Source organism: Pseudomyrmex gracilis, unplaced genomic scaffold (assembly GCF_002006095.1).
Source record: "Pseudomyrmex gracilis isolate BER0280 unplaced genomic scaffold, ASM200609v1 scaffold_137, whole genome shotgun sequence".
In the NCBI taxonomy this organism is placed as follows: domain Eukaryota; kingdom Metazoa; phylum Arthropoda; class Insecta; order Hymenoptera; family Formicidae; genus Pseudomyrmex; species Pseudomyrmex gracilis.
In genome coordinates, this window is record NW_018020721.1 from 40,210 (window position 1) to 63,341 (window position 23,132).

Sequence of the window (23,132 nt, forward strand, 5' to 3'; positions counted from 1 at the left end):
TTATAAAATTAATAATATTATCGCGATGACACAAAATGACAAATTTCTTTTGCATATCAGACAAGTCAAATCGTCCGTATTGATCTGTGTGACCAGAGAAAACGACAAATTAGCTTCATATTCGTTCTTTAATTTTTTTTTTTTTTTTTTTTTTTTTTTTTTTTTTGTCTGTTTTTCTGTTCAATGCGTTGTGCAGCCCTTAAGGAGCTGGGAATTACTCGCACGGTTCCGATTGTGAATCTAATTGTGTCTTTCGATTTCTGTAGGATTCAAAATCTGGCGCACTGAAGAAATCCAGCCGCTACCGCAGTCGCTCCTTGTCGGCCAGCAGCACCGACAGTTACAGCTCCGGTATGATGCTCCTTTCATGGAGTGTTTCTCTATCTTTCTCTCTGTATGTCTTTTTCTCTCTCTCCCTCTCTCTTTCTGCATAACTAAATAAATTTCTGTGTGTTTTGCTTCTCCTCAAAGAAAGCGACTTATCTTATCTGGGCTTAGTCTTTTGCTTTTGTTAATACTGTGCTCTAACATCCATCTTCTCGCAAACGTTGAAACGTGAAGAGTGTCACATTCTAACGCGTGTACGTGTCTGTAGTTTCTTATCTCGTTGTGATTGTTTAGAATTAGTAGTGAAAAAAAAAAAAAAAATTAATACGAGTGACACCGCGTAGCCCGCTGTGAGTCTGCACTCTTTTGATGTGGTACTAATAGTCGATGTTCCTCGACGTTTGGCGCTATCTTAGCCTCTTACACAGGAAGCTCTTCTGACGAGGATGACGTGTCGCCGCGCGAGAAGATCCAGAAGACGGAAAAGGGCTTCACGGATTTCTGCGTGCGCAATATCGATCAGCACGCCTTCGGTCGACGAGAAATCGAAATCGCCGAACAGGAGATGCCAGGAATCATGGCGCTGCGAAAGCGTGCGGCGGACGACAAGGTGTATCTCCTACGATCTTTCGGAAGGAAGACGAGTATTTTCAATCGGAAAAAAAAAAGAAAATGTTTCACACAGCGAAATCATCTAACTGCTTGCTTTGTGTGTAGCCGCTGAAAAACGCCAAGATCGTGGGATGTACTCACATCAACGCGCAGACGGCCGTTCTGATCGAGACGTTGGTGGAACTGGGCGCGCAAGTGCGATGGGCCGCGTGCAACATTTACTCGACGCAAAACGAGGTAGCCGCGGCTTTGGCTCACGCCGGGTATCCGGTGTTCGCGTGGCGTGGCGAGACCGAGGAGGACTTCTGGTGGTGTATCGATAAGTGCGTGGCAGCTGAAAACTGGCAGCCTAACATGATACTGGACGACGGCGGTGACGCCACTCACTTAATGCTCAAGAAATACAATGCCATGTTCAAAATGATTCAAGGTTTATCCTCTGCTCTTTCTCTCTCTCTCTCTCTCTCTCGTGTGTGATGTAATAATAATTTTAACATGACAGAAAACGATAATTGTTAGAATAATAACATGGTATAATAATCTAAATAAATAAGAAATGAGATGGGAATTTTTTATGAGGAGACGCTATATTTTTGTTACTTAAAGATAATAATAAAATGCCGATTTTTGCTCTTTCAGGAATTGTCGAAGAGAGTGTAACAGGTGTACATAGACTGTATCAATTGTCGAAAGCGGGTAAACTGTCTGTTCCCGCGATGAACGTGAACGACAGCGTGACCAAGACGAAATTCGACAATCTCTACAGCTGCCGCGAGAGCATCATCGACAGGTTAGTTACATTAAATCGTTTCGCGAAAAAATCTAAGATATATTTCGTGCTTACTCTGAATGTGACTTGTTAGTTTTCAGCACTTATCGAATTTATTACTTATAGTTTGAAAAGATCCACCGACATCATGTTCGGAGGCAAGCAAGTTGTTATATGCGGTTATGGGGAGGTTGGGAAGGGATGTTGCCAAGCTCTCAAAGGCTTAGGCTGTATTGTTTATATCACTGAGATTGATCCCATATGCGCTCTCCAAGCCAGGTAAGGCGCGCTTTGCTTTGCTACCGAGACCCGTAGCTTCCACGGCTTCCGAGATATCGTTTAGTTTGATCAGTCAGCAATCATATATATGTATGTGTTTATTGTCGCGTTACAGCATGGACGGCTTCAGAGTGATGAAGCTCAATGAAGTCATTCGAAATGTTGACATTGTTATTACAGCGACGGGCAATAAAAATGTGGTCACGAGGGAGCACATGGACAAGATGAAGAACGGATGCGTTGTGTGCAACATGGGCCACAGTAACACGGAGATAGACGTCGTATGTTTTGCTTTATTTTATTTATTTCCGGGCACGCAGATTAATTCCAAAAGCGACCGATCCGAGTTTACTTTACCCGGGTGGGAGATTGAGAATTAAAGTTAATTTATTTCAGTATATATGCGTACATGTGTGTGAATGTATGTATGTGTGTGTGTAGAATAGTTTACGCACGCCCGATCTGACTTGGGAGAAAGTGAGATCGCAAGTGGATCATGTGATTTGGCCGGACGGTAAACGCATCGTTCTGTTGGCGGAGGGTCGTTTAGTAAACTTGTCGTGCTCAAGTATTCCATCTTTTGTTGTGTCAATTACTGCCGCTACGCAAGCTCTAGCCCTCATCGAGTTGTTTAACGCGCCACCGGGACGATACAAGAGCGACGTTTATCTGCTGCCAAAGAAGATGGGTACGTGTGCAGTTTCTCTCTTGTATTATCCAGAGATTCGTATCGTTTAAAAATAATACGCAGTAAGCTATATAATATCGATCCGCAGATGAATATGTCGCGTCGTTGCATTTACCCACGTTCGACGCGCATTTGACGGAATTAACGGACGAACAGGCGAAATACATGGGTCTCAACAAGGCAGGTCCGTTTAAGCCTAACTATTACCGGTTAGTATCAAGTTTGGGATTTTGGCATGAGATAGATTAATCAATTTTGCGTGTGTGCGTGTGTGTGTGCGCGTGTGTGTCCATAAGCCTATTTGTTACCTATCTGTGGATTTGTTTCAGCTACTAAAAACCCAATGGACGAGTAATGTGGCATTGACTAGCACGTGCGACACTCACTGAGCGTTACACACTTTCACCCACACGAGTTTATTAAAAAACCAAAAAAAAAAAAAAAAAACAAAATACTACACCAGGCCTTTTTCCTTTGTGCTGAATTTAATTTTCTTTTTTTCCCACTGATGCTCGTTTTATTTTCCGTAAAATCAATAAAAAGAGGTTTATTTATGGTTCAACCTTCGTTGAGAAAGTTCCGCGCGCAACATGATTCCGTTGTTATGTCCGTGCTAATCATCCACAAGGAATGTGTTAATAACACGTGTTGAACCTACTGATCCAGCTGTTATACCCAGTAATCAATATGAGAAACCAACCTGGGATTGGGGGCAAAGTGTTTTTGTAGGACAAAACAAACAGTATATAAATACTCGCAAAGTATACATCTTATTTTCAAGTGCTTGTTTCAGGTATTTGAAATGTCAAAATGTTCAGACGTAAGTGGGATTTGTGTGTAACCATCCGAATAAACGTCGTGATTAAACAGTTGTGAGAGAAAAAGAGAGCTTTCTGAAGAAGATAGAGTTCGTGTCACGCAGTATCAAAGCCGCAAATTACCTACATTGTAGATACAAATATTATATATAGTTTGCAAAGTCAAAGAGTGTGGTAATTGAACAGTTGTGTATCTGTCCATTATACATAGATATTACCTTTCACAAGTAAGTTACACAAGAGTATTCTCTAGTTCGTAATTGATACAAAAAAACAAAAAAAAAACAAAAACCATTTTAATAGTATTACGAGCGAAATACACACAGGACATTCCGCGCGTGTGTCCGTGGTGCGTGTGCATGTATATATGTTATGTACACACGCTTGTGTAGGTTTGTAAAAGATCACTCCGATCTCCATCGAGACGATTTGAGACCGAAAAGAGATCGAAGAAAAGTTTAAGAGTGTTCGGCCGCTTGATCGATTTTAACTCGATTTTTAATAATAAACATTCTCGGGCGATATATAAGTTTTTAAATATTTTACAAATTTTCTTACACGCGCTCTTAAATCTTTTAGAATCTTTTTACACGACAGCCTCTGTGTACAAGTCACATGTACATAAGTTATGTACATACATATATACGTTCGACCACTTCTCTAGTATATTATTGCAATGTGCGTGCGCGTGCTGATGCACATTAGTCAATGAATTTGTTGTGCCCTTATATATAGTAATGAAATTACATTTAAAAACAAAAAAAGAAAAAAAACGCGCGGCGTGCGCGCTCTGAACGATCAAATTAGTCCGCGACTATTTATACACCATCTTTTTCCCCCGGAGAGACGCGGAAGAGTACTGTATTTTACAGGTGACTAATCCAAGAGCCCCGTGTATATATATAATAAAAATTAGTTAAGAAAAGAAAATCCATCAAATAGGCGATAAAATAAATTATCATAGATTATAGTCTGTTATTATCTGGTTATATCATTGTTACCTTTGCCTTCGGGTTTGACAACAAACACGAAGGAAACGATTTGCATACACCGTACCGTTTTAGAGAAAATAAACGCCTACTTACATTTAAAAAGAACGGATCGTGTGCAATAATTGTTGTTCTCTTTCCTGTACCTCTTATTCTGCGTTCAGTGGAAAAATTTACCATGTTTTATATTTACCGCAAAAAGCACCTGGCTCGATTTCCCGATAAGATCCCTCAATTAGATCGAGGCCGGGATGAATCAACATTTGCCAGAATTTCTATCTGGGAACAGATCTTGAAATAGCGGGGTATAAACACACAAAATTACACACAAAACATATATATAACTTAGGAAAGAATATACAAGACGTTTCAATATAAATGTTATATATTTCAGCTTAATAGTTTTTATAAACTAATGGCTTTTTGTCCAACAGCGATGTCTCAGAGATTTAAAGAAATTTCAGTAAAATTTTCTGTGTTCAGCGCGATCCGCGCGTGTGTGCGCGTGTGAGTATTAAAAACAAAATTAAAGATGGCAGAGCTTTGTTCTTTTTGTTTTTGTTTTTTTTTTGTTTTTTGAGCTGTCTGAAGAACAATCGGATGGCAAGGTTCGGCGGCATGGCGTTACACAATGGCAAATACACTATAATAGCGCGACAAGGTTTTGTTTTTACGCTAAGGGCGCGAAAAATTTTTTGTAGTACGTATTAACATAAATAATAAAAAACCCAGAAAAGAAAGAGGAGAAGCGGTAAAAATATATTTTACAATATACTGTACAAGATCGTTCTCTCTAAGTGGTGCAAGTATTGATTCAATGTCGTCATTTATATATATGTATATAATTAACAGCATGTTATATATCTGATCCGTGTGTGTGGGTGTGTTACGTGTATGAAAATACAAGATGGACTGCAAAATTTTGCAATGGCATTGTGAACCAACAATATGAAGAATGTGCGAATACATTGCATCAACAAGTGAGTAAATGACCTTACAACAACCGTTTTACCCTAAAATTGAACACACTTAACGTAAGAGGAGCTCGAATAAAAGACCGTACGTCGTAGATAAAGGTAGCTTATATATATACACATATATGTACGTATACATATGTATATATATATATATAAGTCAATAGTATATTTATATATATATCTGTTGCGTTATGGTAGCGTGCGAAATTTATATTACACATATAAAACTGCAATAATATGTACAATTAAAACGAGTTTACACAAGTCATTGCACTCAGGTTGCGTTTAACTTAAACTAATCCGTTAACAATCGTAAAAAAATTCATCATCCGGAAACGGAAATAGAAGATTTGACATTTTTCAATATACGTGGTATTCAAATTAAAAAAAAGAAAAAAAAAAGACATTCACCGCAGCAGCTCCGTATTTTTGTAACTTTCTTCCCCCGTAATTTCATTATCTATCAAACCAGCAGTGAAATCAGTAACCATTGGTTTTTTTTTTTGTTTTTTTTAAACAGCAGTTCACGTCATCGTTTAACTAAATTATTGTACAAAAGATTACTTGTTTATGTAGAAAAAAAAAAAAAAACGAACATTCGATACTCTTCGATTGTTTCAAAGTAAATTAACAAAGATTACAAAGTTTCAACGACATACACAATAGATCTAAATCATCACGTGTATATAAATTGTCTCAGTAGGTCCTTAGACGTATAATTACTTATTAGTTTCGTAGGGTTTCGCTAAAATCTCGCTCCGTTACATTGCGTTCGATGTATAATAAAGTACGTTTTTTTTCTTCTTCTTTTTTTTCTCATTCGTTTATAAATACGTAACAAAAATAGACAATAATAGATATAGATACACATATATATATATATATCTATGTGGGTGTGTGTGTATATATATATATTATATATGTATATACAACGTGTAGATATGTAAAACTTAACAAAGTACGCGTGTGTGTGTGTGCTTAGTTGCTCTTCCAGTGAATTGATTGAAAGCTTCCGTCCCCGTATTGTGACACGAGCAGACGCTTTTAATATAATTAGCTTTAAATATATATTCGCTTTAGATATACATATATTTCTTTAAGATTTCGCGATATTACGCCGTATAAATCTGTTGCTAAAAACTTCATAGGAATCGTCTGACAATTCAAAGTGACAAAAAATTCACACGCAAATGTACGTTATATGTTATATATATATATATATATTACATGAATCTCGCGTGTGAAAAATAGATCTGTTCATTTTAATCGCACTTTTTACAGGTTGTTTTGACAGAAGTCGATTAAAATTGGATTTACCTGCGACTAAAACACTCGTCACGCGAATCGAAACCTTATGTGTGTGCGCGCGCGCGATTAAGTTTCTTTTGTGTTGAATTGTACGAAAAGTTAGTTAAAAATCACACTAGCTCTAATCGTTAGATTCCGTCTGACGCTTTGCGATCAATTTATAAATTGTTCTTTTCACGCGCGAAAATTTGTAAAAAAGTGCAGGTAAAATAAACGGATCTCTGTAGAAACGTCGCTCTATTGACTTGGGATTTCACAATTCGACTTTCACAAACTTAATCGTTGTGGAGACTAAGCAGCACTTCAAACGCAACATATTGCAATATTTTAAGCGATACATCTCTTAGTAACAAAAGTACGCGTTAATGTACGTACGACTACTAAGCTCGTTTCTTTTTTTTTTTTTTTTTTTCTCAATTGAAAAGCTTCACGACGCAAATGCTCGATCGCAAAACTCTCTAAGTGTTATTTCGCAAGTGCAAACAACGTCGTTTCCCGTTTCTCGTCCCGTCTCGCAGCCAAGGTGGCGAAGAAGTTCCTTTTCGCACAGCGGAAATTGTTTGAACTTGCAAAAAAATAACTGTGTGTGCTCAAGCACACCCTTAGGCCTTTCTTTATTATTACATTATGAATTTTCGTCTACCCTAATTACAAACAAAGTAAGATACTGTCGCGTGATCAATAAATGATGTGAAGTTTTTTTTTTTTTTTTAATTCAATTTAAAAAAATGTTTGCTGTTTGTTTTTTAAATAGTATAAGATCTGCAAATGCAAATTGATCAGCAAACTGTTCTCCTCTCTTGCTCTTGGAGAAAAATCTGTTTTTCATGCGTGTGTCATCTCTCTGACGAGTGTACAAAATCTCGAGTACGCTGTGCGCAATTAATTAAAAACTATTTAAGAATATACAAAAGAAAGGCCTATTTTGCGGAAGAAAGTAGAGTCAATGACTAGTTTAAGATACATATTATGCATACATATATTCTTACATGTCCAGTAGCGCGACAACACGTTCTGCAATACCACAATTGCCAATTGATCGAAAGTTAACACGGAAGACGTGTTTTTTTTTTTTTTTTAGTACGTATTCTTATTGCCACACCCCCGCGAAGTAACAATCTGTATAACTTATAATATGTTTGTTATAATTTATGGCTGTCCTGTGTTTTAATTTGCCTGGGTTGTATAAAGAAATCTGAAAAACTTTCACTTTTTTTCAAATCAGAGTAAATCAGGCCCTGTTTTTGATAATTTTGGTTACAATTTAAAAAAATTTTATTATTCAACAACTCGAGTGGAATTTTTAACGGTAAAACACACTTTCCCTGCCTGCGAGTTACACACGTCATCTTATCTCACATGCAATTAATCTCGAGATACTTGCAGACCACCTGTACAACCAATTCCGCTCAACTTTGTTTCTTATTCCGATATTATTTTATAAAAAAAAAAAACATCTTCCGCGAGATACAATAAAGTATACACCGCGGAGGTAACAACAATAATAATTGCTACGCGCAAGAAAAATACACGGATTGATTCGGCAACTGTATGTCAGAAAAGAACTTCGATTGTTCGTGCGCGCGCGTCTGCATAAAAAAAAAAACATGATCAACTTGCATAGAAAATTGGAAACTCTTCATTCAACTGGTCGTTCTAACGACTTTCGTTGTAACGAGGTTGAGTGTGTGTAACACACAGTTTTTAAACAACGTTTGATTTTATTTATAAGCGAATAAAAAATTTATATTCGTGTGGGAGTATGAAATTTCTAACACAGCGATCGGAAACTGTTTCGGAAGAATATTTGTATGCACTTGTCAGTTTGCTTTACAATATCTGAGAATCAATCCTCATCATCAACAGTTTACATCGGAAATGACGTTTAACTCTCAATCATTTGTTTGCAAATTTGTAAAAAAACTGTGCTCTCTTAAAGTTGCATCAATATGTTGTCAAGCACCGTCGGTAGGTCACTTATCACTCTTTGAGGGAGTAAATTGAAGATTTTTTTTTTTTTAATTTGGAAACTCTTATGAATTTTTACACTTTTTTCCCGAATTTTCGAACGCAATACAAAATAGTTTATCAAATGATATATCCCAACATTTTCATAAACTACACGAGCTATTAAGAGATATTAACCTAAAAACGAAGCGAGGATGGTTTTTTTTTGTTTTTTTTTTTTTTTTGCTTTTTTTTAATAAAGGAAACACATTCTCTCACTCGCTCTCATTCTCTCGCGCGCGTGAAAATATAAATTCTTAAAATTTATTTACATTACCTCTCTTCTCTACAAAAAAAAAAAAAAAATGGCAAAAAAATCTTCTCGCAAAATTATCCGCAAGAACGTGATCGTACTGCCTTTTTTTTTAAATACTGTGTGCTATCTAGTTAACTGATTACTTTGATTATGTCGACAACGATAGGCTGTCTGTCGATCTGAGTATATACGGTTATCTCATATATGTATATATATTTATATATATGTATATATATATATATATATACACACATATATATATATATATATATGTATTGGTATGTGTTAAAACTCATTTATCTACGTCCTATTTTTCATATATGGCGCGACAAAACCACGTATTACACGAGTATGATAAAAAAGTTAATACAGTTTATATGTATAATATATATATATATTAAATAAATATATAATATATATATCTTCTCGAGATATTACATGTTTGTGTCGCCTGGACGTATCGTTACGTACTATGCGTCGATAGTACTTGGACGTGTGCTATAATAAACGCGGACTCAAGCCGGACAATCAAACCGATCTTTCTCTGTGTCTATCGAACATGTAGCAAGACGTTACTTAGGACAGAAATTCGAGAGAACTTAGCAAATTTCTATCGATCGTTAAAAAAAAAAAAAAAAAGGCTTCATGCCGATCTCTCTCGAGAACCGAGACTTCTTGGATTTGCTAAAAGTTAGGTACCACTCAGATCAGTCCAGTTTGTGCGCGACCCATCGCGACCCTCTGTCTATGTTCAGGCCTATTTACAACATCGTGGTCTTCGGCTAGCACCATCGATCTGTTTTTGTTTATCGTTTTTGTACCGTTTTTTGTTTTTCTATGCGAATGTTGGCAATATAGTTCACTCACGCACGAAGAAATCAAAGGTTGCAAGAGACCCTTTGCATCTCACTGAATCGTACTTGGCACAACTGTCACCTTGCTGTACTGCTCGTCTGACTGATTGGACATCGTGGGTATCAGATTAGGATTTTCAGCGATGGTGACGTAGCCGGATTTGTGTTTCGTGATGATCGGCGTCCTGTTTGGTGTTAGCTTCGCGTTCAGTTCTTTCTTCTCCGGCGCGGCTGGTTTCTGCCAGCGTGCGGGATACATAGCGTCGTCCTCGTCGATGATCTCCTCTGCGTCGCTCAAAGATATCTCTGTCTTTTCTTGTTGCTGTTTCTGTTGCAGAATTTCCTGCATGAAATTCACGTCTAGTTTCGATGACGCATCGCTCGACGACGTCGGCACGTGCGAGTCGAGGAACGTCTTCTGCGGTGAAGATTCCTGTATGCTGCAAGCGGGCGACCTCGTCACTTCGGGAATTGTCGTCATAGCGACGTGCGGTTTCGTCGAAGTCCACGTTGTGTCGGTTAACGGATATGGCAACGATGTTGGGGTCGCAAACGGAGTTGTGAACAACGGTTTGCTGTAAGAATCCGTGAACGTGCCGAAAGTATTGCACAATGCGGTGTTACTACTTACGGGCGGTTTAATCGAGCGTAAATCGAGCTTCGGCAGTGACATATCTATGAGACCCGCTTGTACATACGATTTGGATGATTTATCAGGAGCATTTAACGCGAGTGAGTCTAGCTTTAACTTTCTGAAGGTATTGCCGACAGGTTTCTGTTTTTGTTTCTGTTCAAGCGAGGCCAAAGATACGTATGAATTGTTCTTGTGCTTAACATCTGGTTTGATCAACGTGTCATCGTCAATGTCCGCCGTCACACCAACGTTGTCATCTTCCTCAGACTTAGCTCGCATAGGCATGGATCCAATAACGCTATAACCAATGCTAGCGGCGACAATGTTCTCACGCGGTACGGGGCTCGGATTACTCGACAGCTCCTCGGAGGATGGCATGCTGATATAACCGGCGCTGGACCACGTGTGCGACGTCGTGTAGCCCGCGCTATTTGTTAAATTAGGAGTGGATTGCGTCAGTGACATGGTCTCACCGAGAACTGGCTCGGATTTGGTTACTGTAATGTACGAAGTCCAGGAGTTGGGCGCGGTCTCTGTACCCAAATCCTGTTCCCGCACAACGTTCCTCAATCGCAAATTACTCGACGTGTCCCAGGTTGGATGTGTCTCTAGCAATTTATCCGGTGATACAGGCATAGGATCCACCTCGGTGCCACTATCGCTGGAAACTTGAGATTCCGCTGTGAGGGAAGAGGTTACGGACTCTTGGCCGCTCGAACAACCGCTCGAGTCGGCGGACGGTTGTCGTATATGCTGCTCATTCGCTTTATTCTGCAGCAATTTCTACGTACGAATAAGAAAATTCATTAGTTTCCATATTTGTACACAAAAAAATATTAGAGAAAAATAGTATCGGGTCAAATTAAATATAAAACGTGACAAATATACTTAATAACTCGATATGTGTGTGCGTATGTGTATAAATTTGAAATATCTCACCACGTCTGAAGCGAGTCCGGGCGGTAATCTCACCTCAACATCTTGCATGTCCTGACATTTCAACCACACCCTATGAATAAAACGTTAGAGTATATTATTAGCATTATAATTATAAAAATCTTGTGATGAGTATATTAGAGTACATATTCGAGAGAGTACATGTTCGAAAATTAATGGATTTATTTGGAAAATAATTTTAATAGAAATAGATTTTTTTACCTGTTAAATAAGTATATGAGGAATATGACGACCGTTATAGAAATAATGGCGCAGATCACCCATAAAAACACTTTTATACGTGACGACGGACCTGTTGCTTGAAGAGAAAGAAATTTATGATTTTATTGCACGGCTTATTGTTTTATGTAAAAAAAAACAAAAAAAAAGACTGATCACTTCTTCGCAAGATATGATACTAACTGTCACTTTGATAACAATTTCCCTCTCCGTTCGACCAAGGTCCTCTCAAATGTTGGTTGTTAGAATCGATATTGACAGCTCGAACTCGAAATCTGTACGCCTTGTCTTGATCGACAGTTGTGCAACCAGGAATGGGGAGTTGCATTTCTGCAATAGAAACAACAACATTATAACGAAGATAAGATAAATAAATTTTTAACTTGTTTCGTACAAGTGCGAATCACATCTTACCTAAATTAGTACTGTTTTGAATTATGCCGTCGTTTGTCTCCACTTCGTAATACGAAGCGTCCAACGGCCCGGCTGGATATTGCGGCACGTCCCATTTGACGAGCACCAAACTAGAATTTATGAAACGCACTGCAAGCGTGCTAATTTTACTGGGAATACCGATTTGCGTGCGTTGATGTATAATCGGTGACTTTGGGCTGCACGCCACGGTACAGGCGGTAACACTGATATTGTAATACGCGTATGCCGATAGGTTTCTTAACTCGACGTGATTCTCATCCTTCTCCACCTTGAACGGCAAGTGATCGTTGTAATAGACCTCGTAATACCTAAGCACGCCATTCTCCGTTTCTGGTGGACTCCAGGTGACCAACATGGTCGTATTAGTAACGACGCTGACAGTCACGTTTCTCGGAACGCTGGGCGCCGCTTCAAGCGTGGTGTTCGACATCGGATTGCTGTGTTCGCTTTCGCCATTCTTGGTTAACACCGCAACTGACAGCATATACGTGGTGTAAGGTTTCAGATCTTTGATAATAGCGCGACTTGTGTCAGGATCTCCTTTGATGGTGCTGTTCAGTTTCGGGCTTTTGCAATTAAAATTATACGGCGATAAGATAGGACAGTAGTAAATGTTGTATCCTATAACCATTCCAATGCGATCCGAGCACTCGAACTTCCAGCCGACTTCGATAAAGGTGGAACCGACGCGATTAATGTACAAAGATTTCATCTTGCCGACCGTTTGGTTGTGAATCACCGTGCACGATGCCCATACCATTCCGCTACTGCCTCTTTTAGTGTTTAAGGAAATAGCAAACTGATACACCTTAGCCGGATACGGTACGGTCATGTTGTAAACGGTGGTAGTGTTAGACACGTGTGTCCATTCCAAGTAACCCTGCAAACATTAGTCATTTCATGCATATAATTGTCACTTTTGTTTGTGTTTTTAATAAGACAAGCGACGTTTTAAAAATATCATTAAAAAATAGACACGCACTACACACTGATACGGACGATCGCGCTCGTTTTCGCACCAAAAAATTGTGTAATTCGTAATATCCTCCACGTTCGCGGGCGTTTTCCAAGACAATTCGTACAATCCTTTGTCAAAAGCAATTTTTGTGAACGCTATTGGTTGTGGCGGCGCTGCAAAAGAAAATTACATTTATTTTATGAGCGTTACATATTTCAACTTTTTTCATTTGTCTTTTTGATGTATACACTCACGTTTACGTGGCACAAATATTGTAGACTGATTCTTGCTTCTGCCCTCTTCGTTTGCCGCGACAATTACGAATTCGTAGTTGCTGTCCGCGTTGAGACCCTTGTATTCAACGTAAGTCCTAGTCATTTCACACGCCGTGTGATTTACGATTTTCTCTCGGCCATTTTCCAACATACGTATAATCTCGTATTTAAACTTATCGCCGTTCTCTTGATGCTGCGGTATCGTTTGCCAGTACAAAATCACGTCCTTCTTACCGCTAGCAGTTCCAGAAGTTTCAAAGCTGCCAATATCGGTTTTCGGTGCAGAACTAGGTACTGTAAAAAAAAAAAAAAAAAAAAAAAAGCAAAATAGAGAAAATTTTATTTCTAAACTACTACATATACATTTTATTTACAAACTTACTAACTACTACACAGATATGTGATAAAAAAACAAATTTGTGATTCTGTTTCTTCTGGTTTCAATTACCTGTTGGTAGCGTCCTAAATGTAATCGAGCTATGTTCGCCCCACAAATCATTTGTATTATACGCACTTTTCAGAGAAACGCGCACGTCATACACTGTGTTGGCATACTCCAAGTTCGCGAAATGATAAATTTTTTTTTCTTTTATTTCTAGCTTTGGTTTCTGCGTAATAATAATAACCTAAAAGAGCGCAAGTCAAATAAAAAATTAGAATTGAGACGCACATGGATAAATTGTTCAATTACGATAAGATAAACAACATGTTTAGAGATATATCGTAGGATCTAGTGCGGTCTCACCTTCCAACTTTTCTTATTATCCCACTGATTTTGATACATAATTCTACTGTGCAAACCAGGTGGAAATAGTTTCACAGGATAAGGATAATCCCACATGAGCGTTACGCTGTTCTCTGTTCTATCAGACACGGTTAAATTCGTAGGTTTGTCCGGTATAACTAAAAATCAACAATATATTTACGATTAACGGTACACAATTCTTGAACACCGCTTGAAGTTCAATAATACGCAGAAAGTGTTACGTACCATTAGCATAGTGTGAAACTTTGTATGTAAAAGTGACATTTTTTTGCAATTCATTATCTGCTATCAATATAAATGTATAATTTACGTATGGTTGTCTGTAAATCGGATCGGTGTAAGCATCCCATTTACACGTGTTCGGAGGCCGGTATTCATTCTCCTTCAGAAGCGGACAAGGATAACGACCGGTGCCTGGCTTGGTACCCAGTCTAAACGTTAGCGAAAAATTCGTTGGGATGGGATTGTATACCGGATCCCACGAGCATATCATATTCTGCCAGTTCTGTGATATACAACTGAAGTTTTCTGGCTTTTGGGGTCGATCTGTTGCGAAATGAAACAAAATAAAATTATAATATACAAGAGAGAAAGAGAGATGTACATTTTTTTTTTTGAAGATTTCTTGTTGCGCGTACATGTCGGTGCGTTACTAAAAACATGTTACTTACATCCAACCCAAACTTTGTTGATACAAACTGTCTCGGGGGGTCGTTTCGGATTTTTTAAGATTAATCCGCAACTGTACGTATAATCGCCTGCCGGAGGTTTTCCGATTTTCATTGATATTGCTGTCTCATTGATTACAGTGATGTATTCACTTGGGACTGATGGTTCACCCCGATAGAATCTGAGATTCGAGGCGTTTTGTCCTGGAAACTGGGTATCTATGACCGTTTTATTTAACAAACAAAAGAGTTTCAGCGAGTTGCCGTATTCTACAAAAACATCACCCGGCGGCCACGTCCCTGGAAACGAACATGACAACAAAAGCACCGTTATAACCGTGTATTTTGTTGTTAAACATTCGCTAATTAGTATATGTGTATTAGCATATGTGTTGTTAAAAGATAACATGTAATGTATGAAAATGAGATGGATTTATGCGACACATTTGAGTGTGTTTGTATTCTAAATACATTGATGTATATAAAACTCCGCATTGCTGGCGCATTAAATTTAGATGCATTTAGCGCGCGAACGTCAGAATTCCAAAAGGAGAGACAAGATACGTTTTATATATAATTCTAAAACGTAGAGGCGGTCGCCTCGTCTTCTCGTGCGTGGGAGAAACAAGAGACGCATATTTGAACAACGTCTTCCATTGAGCAATGCGAATATAAAATTTATCTCACCGACAAGCGCAATGAAAATTGAAAACAAACAAATGAGTCAGTTGTATGTGTCTCTTTCGAGTAAGTGTAACGATTAAAAAAAAAAAATGAACTTACATCCTGGCGTTTCCAATCCGGGTGCGCATCTCAGACCAGCACATTGTGACACGCACATTATACAGATCAGGAAAACGATATTGATTCTCCGTGCGATCGGCGATCGGAACAATCGATCGTAAAAGCGCTCCTTCGCCGAGAATATCCGCGATCGATGGAAGTATCTTCTCGCGGTGCTGTTCGACGAAGATGAATCTTCTTGTTTTCGGTGGTTTATTATACTACAGTTACATGCGGAGCGATTAGTCTCCTCGCTCGACGACGACGACGAGAATCGATCGACAACTGAAGAGGCACTGCGAAGTGATAAGGTATTATTCTCTGTCGAAGAACAAGACGCGTCGATCCGCGTTGTTTCGTCCGACGCCGTCGCTTTGTTGTCTTTTTTGATGGCAAAATTGATTCCGGACGCGTCGCAGTCGACAATGCACGTCGAAGCAACGCGGGACAATTCCGATGTACCAGAAACCATGTCCGGAGCGAATCGGCATCTACGCCTCGACGAACTGTCCGATTTGTGCGACGATAAATACCGATTCATTTCCCCAGGTGATCTTCTCATACGTTGATCCATTGTGTATAGACTCTCCTCTCGCTTCTTTCTCTCCTCTCTCTAGTCGTCCTCTCTCATCACTGAAAAATCAAGCGAAGAGAAATTTGTAAAATCTGATAAAATGACACACGCAATCTGAAATTCTCGCGCGCTAATTTCGTGACTAATATCTTTAAAGCTGATCTGTGCGATTCGCCGAATCTTGCTTTGGAGATTAAACGATTTATAAGAAAATAATGTGTTCAACACAATATAACGCGATAAAAATCGACAAAGTTCTAAAAAAGATCGATTGGACAAACGAGATGCGAAGCGCGTTCGAGCTAAGCTACAACTAAACTCCGGAGCGCTCGTGAGCGAGCGCGGTCTAAGAAACACGATCTAAGGAATAGGAGAAAGAAATGAATGAGAAACGTCGTTTAGTGAATTTAGGGTCGTGACATGCGAGGGAGTGATAATCTTCAGTAACACGAGCTTCCGATAAATCGTTATTATATATTTCATCATCGCGTTCATGCTTACGATGGCGTAAATACATAGGCCTCGGCGGCTCGACGTTTTCTCATGGGATAAAACTCGCAAAGAGACATTGCAAATGTTTAATACACAGTGTACATTTTTTTTTTAACATACACACAAGCGCGAGATACAAAAGACTCTTGTTTGTTAAAATTGCAAATTAGATATATGTGAACAATAAAGCGTATGTGATTTTTTTTTTCAACAAAGTTATAAAGAAAAAATTTTATAAAACACGCGAGAGACTCGTTTGTTTTATAAATTTTCAGAAGCGATAATTTTATAAACAGCACGCTGTGCGCGATTGTAATTTTCAAATAATTACTAAATACAGCGTTCGCGCGCGAGGAAAATTCATTATTGTGCAACGATAGTGTGCGAAAAACAAGATTTTGCAAATATGCAAATACGAATCGAACATGTGTGTCATTATCGACTGCGGACTATAGAAACAGGAAAATTGATTACTTCTTATCATTGTTTTTATAATTTCTCACCGGGGACTTCCACGCGCGTACAATATCTTCTTACAACACGCGTGACGTTTACGCTTTTGATATCGCAAAAGAACTATTTAAATATGCGAACTATTTAATATGCGATACACCGAGTGCGGTTTTAATTAATTTTTGTTTTACACTTTTGATCGGATTGCGCGCCCGCTTATCGCGCGCTTCATCGAGAGAATCCAATGACACAATGATCGCGTATCACACACACGAGACGGACGATCGATATCTCACGGTCGTGTTGAAAACAACACAATCGAATCTCGTTATTCGTAAAGCTTTAACAAAATCAAAAGATGCGTATCACACGCGGCAAAAAAGTATTTATCTCGCCGATAAATCGATCGGCTATTTACTTCGATTTAATCTCTCTCGAACCAGCTTCCATACGTCGATTGCGCGCAGCCGTTGAACCGCGAGAGAGAGAGCGGTTGGCAAATCGCGGAATAATAGGGAAAACTGATAAGAAGGTTTCCTTCTTAATTGCGCCAAGCTGCGATAGCTGAACTCTCCTCGTTCCTCGACTCTTCCCTCTCGTCGGTTCTTATCGTTCGCACTGGCCGATCGAAAGTGAAAAGTTTCGTTGTTCATTTTCACACCCAATTATATTCCGTAAATGTAAATTTACTCCGCGATTTCAATCCAATTGTGTTGTAATCGAAAAATTATCGCGTCGTCGCGCATTTTCGTTCAAAACGAACGAACATCAGTCGATCGGAATGACAAAAACATTTGTAATTTTAATGACAAAAACGTTTCTGTCTCGCTCGTGTGTCGTCTCGTTATTTTTATTCGGAACGAGATACAAATTTTACTTTTCAATGTTACATAACGTGTTCTATCGACGACTATCTGTTGCGCGCGCGCGCGACGAGAGCATTTTGATAAGAAAATTACAAGGAAGCCTCTGTGCGTGTGCTGGTAATTAATTTTTATTATCAAACGTGATACTTTTTTTCACCGATGACATTATCCTTCTGCTTTTTGTTTTTTTGTTTTCAACTTCAGGGGAAGAGTTCTCGATTGACGTAATATCTACTACGCGTCTTTTCCCACGAGCGTTTCTCGCTGATAACGGCGGGCGTTTATCTCGCCGCCGCGTGCGCGCGTTACTTGACGTTTTCTATTCATAAAAAAAAAAAAAAAAGATTCTTTCCCAATCTATTCCCGGACTGTGTTTTCGATGAAACACGTGCGTTGCGTGCACACACGCGCGCGCGACCGCGGGTCGTCGTCGACGATATCTGACATGTTCGTGCAACTCTGAAATGAGACTTGTGTGTGTGCGTTCAAATATGATAATACGGTTAAAATCTACGAATTACGAAACGGAACCGATGGTTCCTGTTAAATAGAAAGTTTCCGAAAGAAACCGTCGCGCACACCAAGCTACCGAGAATTGCTCCGTAAATTTCATCAATTTCGTCCACAAATCGAGATCGCCAGAAAACATCGCTCGGCGGATTCGCGCGCTGCAACACGCGCGGGCGTCTTAGCGAGCGCAGCTTGTGTATTTATATCCCGCGCGCGAGGGCAGAATGACAGATTTCTCTAAAAATCACACAAGAGAGAAAGAGAGAGAGAGTTTCACGAGAACTCGCGACCGGGGTAATGGCGACGATCCGAAACACGTAGCGGCGGCCGCACACACGCGGATGACACTTCGCGAGGCGACGAAAAAGAAAAAAACTTTGCCGATTTTAGAAGAGAGAAACACACACGCGTGTGCGACGTCGCATTTGTATTTTTTTGATATTCGCGCGAGAGAAATAGATGCAACGCTGAAAACCGCCTGTGTTGTCGATATCTGAAGAGATGGGACATTCCGAACAAAGCGATTTACACGCGGCGTTGTTTCATTTTCATTTTCGCAATGTGTGTTCGAAAATACAATTCCCTTTTTGAAACTTGAAACAAATGTATTTGAATCGGTAGTTTCTTAACAATCGCGCGATATCAGCACGATACTGTGTGCGTGCGTGAGTGCGCGCAGAGAGTACGTGATATTTCAAACAAGAATTTCCGCGCTTTTCTTTCGAAACGAGATCAGACACGTATCATATTTGTCTCTGATACTGATGATGATTTCAAGTAATCGTCGAAAACAACTGATTATTTGTTGCTCGTCGATTTCGGTGAAAAATCGACGATTCATTAGAAACGTTCTCTCAATGCGACATTTGTTCTCAAATGATTTAAAAATCCTCAGAATCGCGCTCTCACGCAAACATCGAGACTTCTCTATAATCAGTCGATATCGATACCGAGTAACGACGACGGTGTGAGATCGTTATTTGCGATCGTTCGCGAAAGCGAATAATCTCTGGAAAAAAAAAAAAAAAAAAAAATCCAACAATCTCCGGAAAAAAGCTGGGTGCGAACGTGCACAGGCTGTGCGATCAGGTACGTGCCACTGCTAATCAAAGACTGTTTATTGCATTGTTTGTTGAATCGCTCCGACACAATGGGATGTAATTTAATTAACGTAAAAATTAATTAGCTCAGCTATGTCGCGCAACGCCGGATTACATCTGAAAAGTGGGCGAAATCAGATCTGCGTTTTAATTATTATTTAATACAATTGCAAATAATTCGTTTTCATAAATTCCTGCTCGGACAATCGAAGCGAAACAAGAGATTTGAAAAATTCAAACATCCGGGTAAGCTCTATTTCTTATTTGCCCAGATTTAAATCTCTGTTTTCGTTTTGATCTCACACACAACTCTCGACAATATTTCCACACCTTCAAATATCACATCCCCCCGCTGAAGAGGATCTCTGTCGCTTTCTAAAAACAAAATGCATGAGAAATAAATTGACAATTTGCGTCAAATTAAATATTACGAATATTAAAAATTTTTATTTAGTCTTATATATTTTTAGAATATTCTCCGACTACGAATTCGCAATATATAATTCTTGTCGCGTATTCGAATGTCAATCAACGTGTTCTGTAACACGATACACAAGCGATTCGCGTGTGTCGCATAAAATCTCAAATGCAAAATACACGGATCTAAAAAAAAAAAAATTTGTAACGCAAACTTGTGTGTGACACATTATTGTGTGACCACCGGAATACATTGACCCGTTGGGAAGACGTGAGAAAAAAAAAAAAAAAAAAAACTAAGGTTTCGCGTTATATATCGCGCGTACACGCGTGTAACCAGAAAATCGCGACATCATCATCGCGAGGACTTCATTTTCGCCGGGAGAAATGCGAGAAGAATTATTTGCGGTTCCTTCGCAAAAGTTTAAGACACACTTTGGCATTTTACGAGCGAGACGTCACATCTCGTTCTGCCGGCGAAGGTCGCCGTGGCGATCCCCGCGCGTTACACACGGATGCGCGGATTTGCAGTCCGGGATGCAAAACATGTCTTTCGAGTTTAGAACGTGCACCGAGGAACGTGCAACGCGCATTCCGAAAGCATCTCTCGACCGTTCGCGCTTGCATTTCTTCGTGTTACAAATTTCTCGACGCATTTCTCCACCAAAGGAACAAGTGACGTGACGGAAACTTCAAAGAGACCGGGAAAGCACAACAGTTGGAAATATAAATAAACGCAACTGAAATAAAGTGTGTCTTCGCATTACTTCGCACTTTGCAATAAACCATCTCTCCGGTTCAAACCTGGCGGTGTGAAATTCTCATTTCTTCGACACTTTTTTATTTTACAAAATTACCGAGTACCTAAAAACCACCATAGAAACAAGTTTAATATAAAATTCTATGCGTGTCAAAGTTTTTTCTTCACGCGAGAAAGAATTAAGCGAGATCTCGCTCACATTGTCATTGTATTGCAATTTGCGTTTATAATTTTCAAAAGAATATCCGAAGCAAAGCATTTAAACGCAATCCGCCTGATGCAAAAGAAACAAAAAATGTTGCCAAGCGAATTCTTTAAAAATTTCAGAGAAATATTCCGCGTTTTCCAGGAAACCTCGGGTTCTAAGGGAAAGAAATTATCCTCGAGTTTTCCAAGTACCTTAGGTCTGAGGTAAAAATTATTCAGAGTTCTCCGGTATCATTGTCGAAGAACTCCGGGTTTTCCATCTTCTAAGTGAATTTCTCTTCTCAAATTTCAGAGAAATATTTCGAGTTTTCCAGGAACCTTGGGTCCGAAGGAGAAATATTTCGAGTTTCCCAAGGTCTGAGGGAGTTTAGAAATTCGTCAAAGTTTCCTAAGATTCTACCCGTCCCAGCGGAAAGTTGGGAAAGGTACGACAATAAGCATGTAGGTTCAAAAGACATCAAATTTTACTCGCAGCCAGAAGCGACGAACGACAGAGAGCCCCCCCTCCACACACACACACACACACACACGCGCGTAAACCGATACTTTGCATATACGACACCGCATACTTTGGGACTCACCGACACAGTTGCATCGATAGAAGAAAAAATAACGAGAGTGGTAATTCCAACGCGTGACTAACATGCATAAACACACATGTACGTAACTTACGTTCGTACACCCACCCACACACACGCGCGCGCGCATCGAAGACAATGTGAACGATCATCAATGAACAGTCAAAAGAGGATACGCGGCGCACATGTAGACTAGGAAAAAAATATCCGTTCGTCAGGCATTCGCTAGTTTCTTGCTGGTGGAAAAAAAAAAAGGCGCATAAAAAATATGGAGCTTTGCTGTTGCTCTCACACTCGCGCGACGCGCTCGCGCGCACACATCCGCACACATGCATATCCCGCTTTTAACACAGAAAAGCGCGTAACAAGAAAGAGAGCACAAACACGGTAACACGCACACACGCGTAAAGATCGCGCGCGCGCGCGCGCACGTGTGTGTGTGTGCGTGTGCGTGTGGTGCGCGGACGTCGGGACCAAGTTATTACTCACCCTCGACATAATTCTGTTGGCGAGTTTCCCCACGAGATTCCTCATCACGACGAAGATCTACGCCGTTCGCGGGACGGCAACTCGTGGTGCGCAGCTCGAAACCCGGGTGGGTGTCCAGGAGGCGATCGCGAAAAAGGAGACGAGGAGGTTTTATCCAACGAAGAAGACGGGAGAGACGTGGAAGCACACGCAACGGCGGCGGCGGCGGCTGCGGCGGCGACGGCGACGACGACGACCACGACCGATCGGTACCGTTTTTTCGCGATGTTTCCTCGGCGCGATAACACACACGAGTAAACAAAATACACGCAATCACCCACGTCTCGCGCTCGCAAACGATTCGCGCGTTACGTGCCGCTTCATGTCTTCGCGACGACAGGAATATTGTTTACATTCGGCCGCGGAACCCGTGCCTCTGCGTGAATGCGTGCATTCTGGGTAAAACGCGCATGTGTGCGTGTGTGTGTATACGAGATCAATCGCCAGTGCTATCAACCTGACGGCGGCGGCGGCGGCGGCGGCGACAACGGTGGATATACAACACGAAAATGGCGCCTATGCAAAAGAGAGAATCGCTTCGGCGCGTACGACAACACTTTTTGCGCGGCACTCGCGTAGAAATTCACACGCGACAAACTTCGCACCAACGTCTAACACGCGCGCGTCTCACGTCGCACGCGCTCTTTTCTTAGGTCACACTCTACGGTTGTCTCACGAGCCGTTCGCGTGAATCTTTCTCTTCTCCGCACGTCGCCCGTCGTCGTCGTAGCGAACACGAGAAACGACTTCTCGGTAATGCGCCTCGATCGCGAATATCGCGATTGACGTCACATCGATACATCAAGCTCATTCCTAGAAACGGAAGCGACGCGGTTTCGCGCCTCCGTCGCTAGATGGCACCAGCTTACGGGAGAACACATCGGATGAAAGATCCGCGCGCTCCGACGATCCGTAATTTTTTGTCCCGAATAATTAAAATTGTAAGTAAAAAAAAACTTGTCTGATAATGTCACAGATGTGCAGATTTACTTTCTGCCATGAAATGACGACTGTCGCAATATTTGTATCTCGCGCTAGCAGAGAGAGATCGTGGCTGCGTTTCAAATT

At 40.2% G+C, this 23,132-nt stretch overlaps 2 protein-coding genes across 8 annotated transcripts in view; one reads left to right on the plus strand and one right to left on the minus strand.

Annotated features, from left to right (window-relative positions):
• LOC109856900 (adenosylhomocysteinase 2-like) overlaps window positions 1-4,249 on the plus strand; it is a 6,611-nt gene extending 2,362 nt beyond the window's left edge. For 2 of the 4 annotated variants that reach the window (XM_020432643.1, XM_020432642.1), the window contains 9 exons: window positions 267-351; window positions 744-937; window positions 1,045-1,369; window positions 1,579-1,729; window positions 1,835-1,987; window positions 2,103-2,268; window positions 2,429-2,675; window positions 2,764-2,884; window positions 3,469-4,249. In XM_020432643.1, the coding sequence (XP_020288232.1) occupies window positions 267-351; window positions 744-937; window positions 1,045-1,369; window positions 1,579-1,729; window positions 1,835-1,987; window positions 2,103-2,268; window positions 2,429-2,675; window positions 2,764-2,884; window positions 3,469-3,499 (1,473 nt within the window). In that variant the 3' untranslated portion in view covers window positions 3,500-4,249. Of the gene's footprint in view, window positions 1-266; window positions 352-743; window positions 938-1,044; window positions 1,370-1,578; window positions 1,730-1,834; window positions 1,988-2,102; window positions 2,269-2,428; window positions 2,676-2,763; window positions 2,885-3,004 lie in introns of all 4 variants that reach the window. The other 2 variants (XM_020432640.1, XM_020432641.1) reach the window with 2 other exon arrangements.
• A 1,566-nt stretch (window positions 4,250-5,815) lies between these two features.
• LOC109856899 (cytokine receptor) lies at window positions 5,816-22,226 on the minus strand. 4 transcript variants are annotated; one of them, XM_020432635.1, is made up of 13 exons: window positions 22,026-22,226; window positions 15,580-16,212; window positions 14,800-15,096; window positions 14,354-14,674; window positions 14,108-14,265; window positions 13,811-13,988; window positions 13,342-13,656; window positions 13,112-13,260; window positions 12,109-13,009; window positions 11,878-12,024; window positions 11,677-11,773; window positions 11,458-11,527; window positions 5,816-11,301 (listed from the first exon to the last, which is right to left on the minus strand). In XM_020432635.1, exons 2-13 carry the CDS (start codon window positions 16,151-16,153, stop codon window positions 9,937-9,939), a joined length of 4,572 nt encoding a protein of 1,523 aa, XP_020288224.1. In that variant the 5' UTR covers window positions 16,154-16,212; window positions 22,026-22,226; the 3' UTR covers window positions 5,816-9,936. The 4 variants fall into 4 exon arrangements, with proteins under 4 accessions (XP_020288224.1, XP_020288227.1, XP_020288226.1 ...); XM_020432638.1 differs by lacking the exon at window positions 22,026-22,226 and adding an exon at window positions 17,517-17,535; XM_020432637.1 differs by lacking the exon at window positions 22,026-22,226 and adding an exon at window positions 17,149-17,167.
• Between the last annotated feature and the right edge of the window lie 906 nt (window positions 22,227-23,132).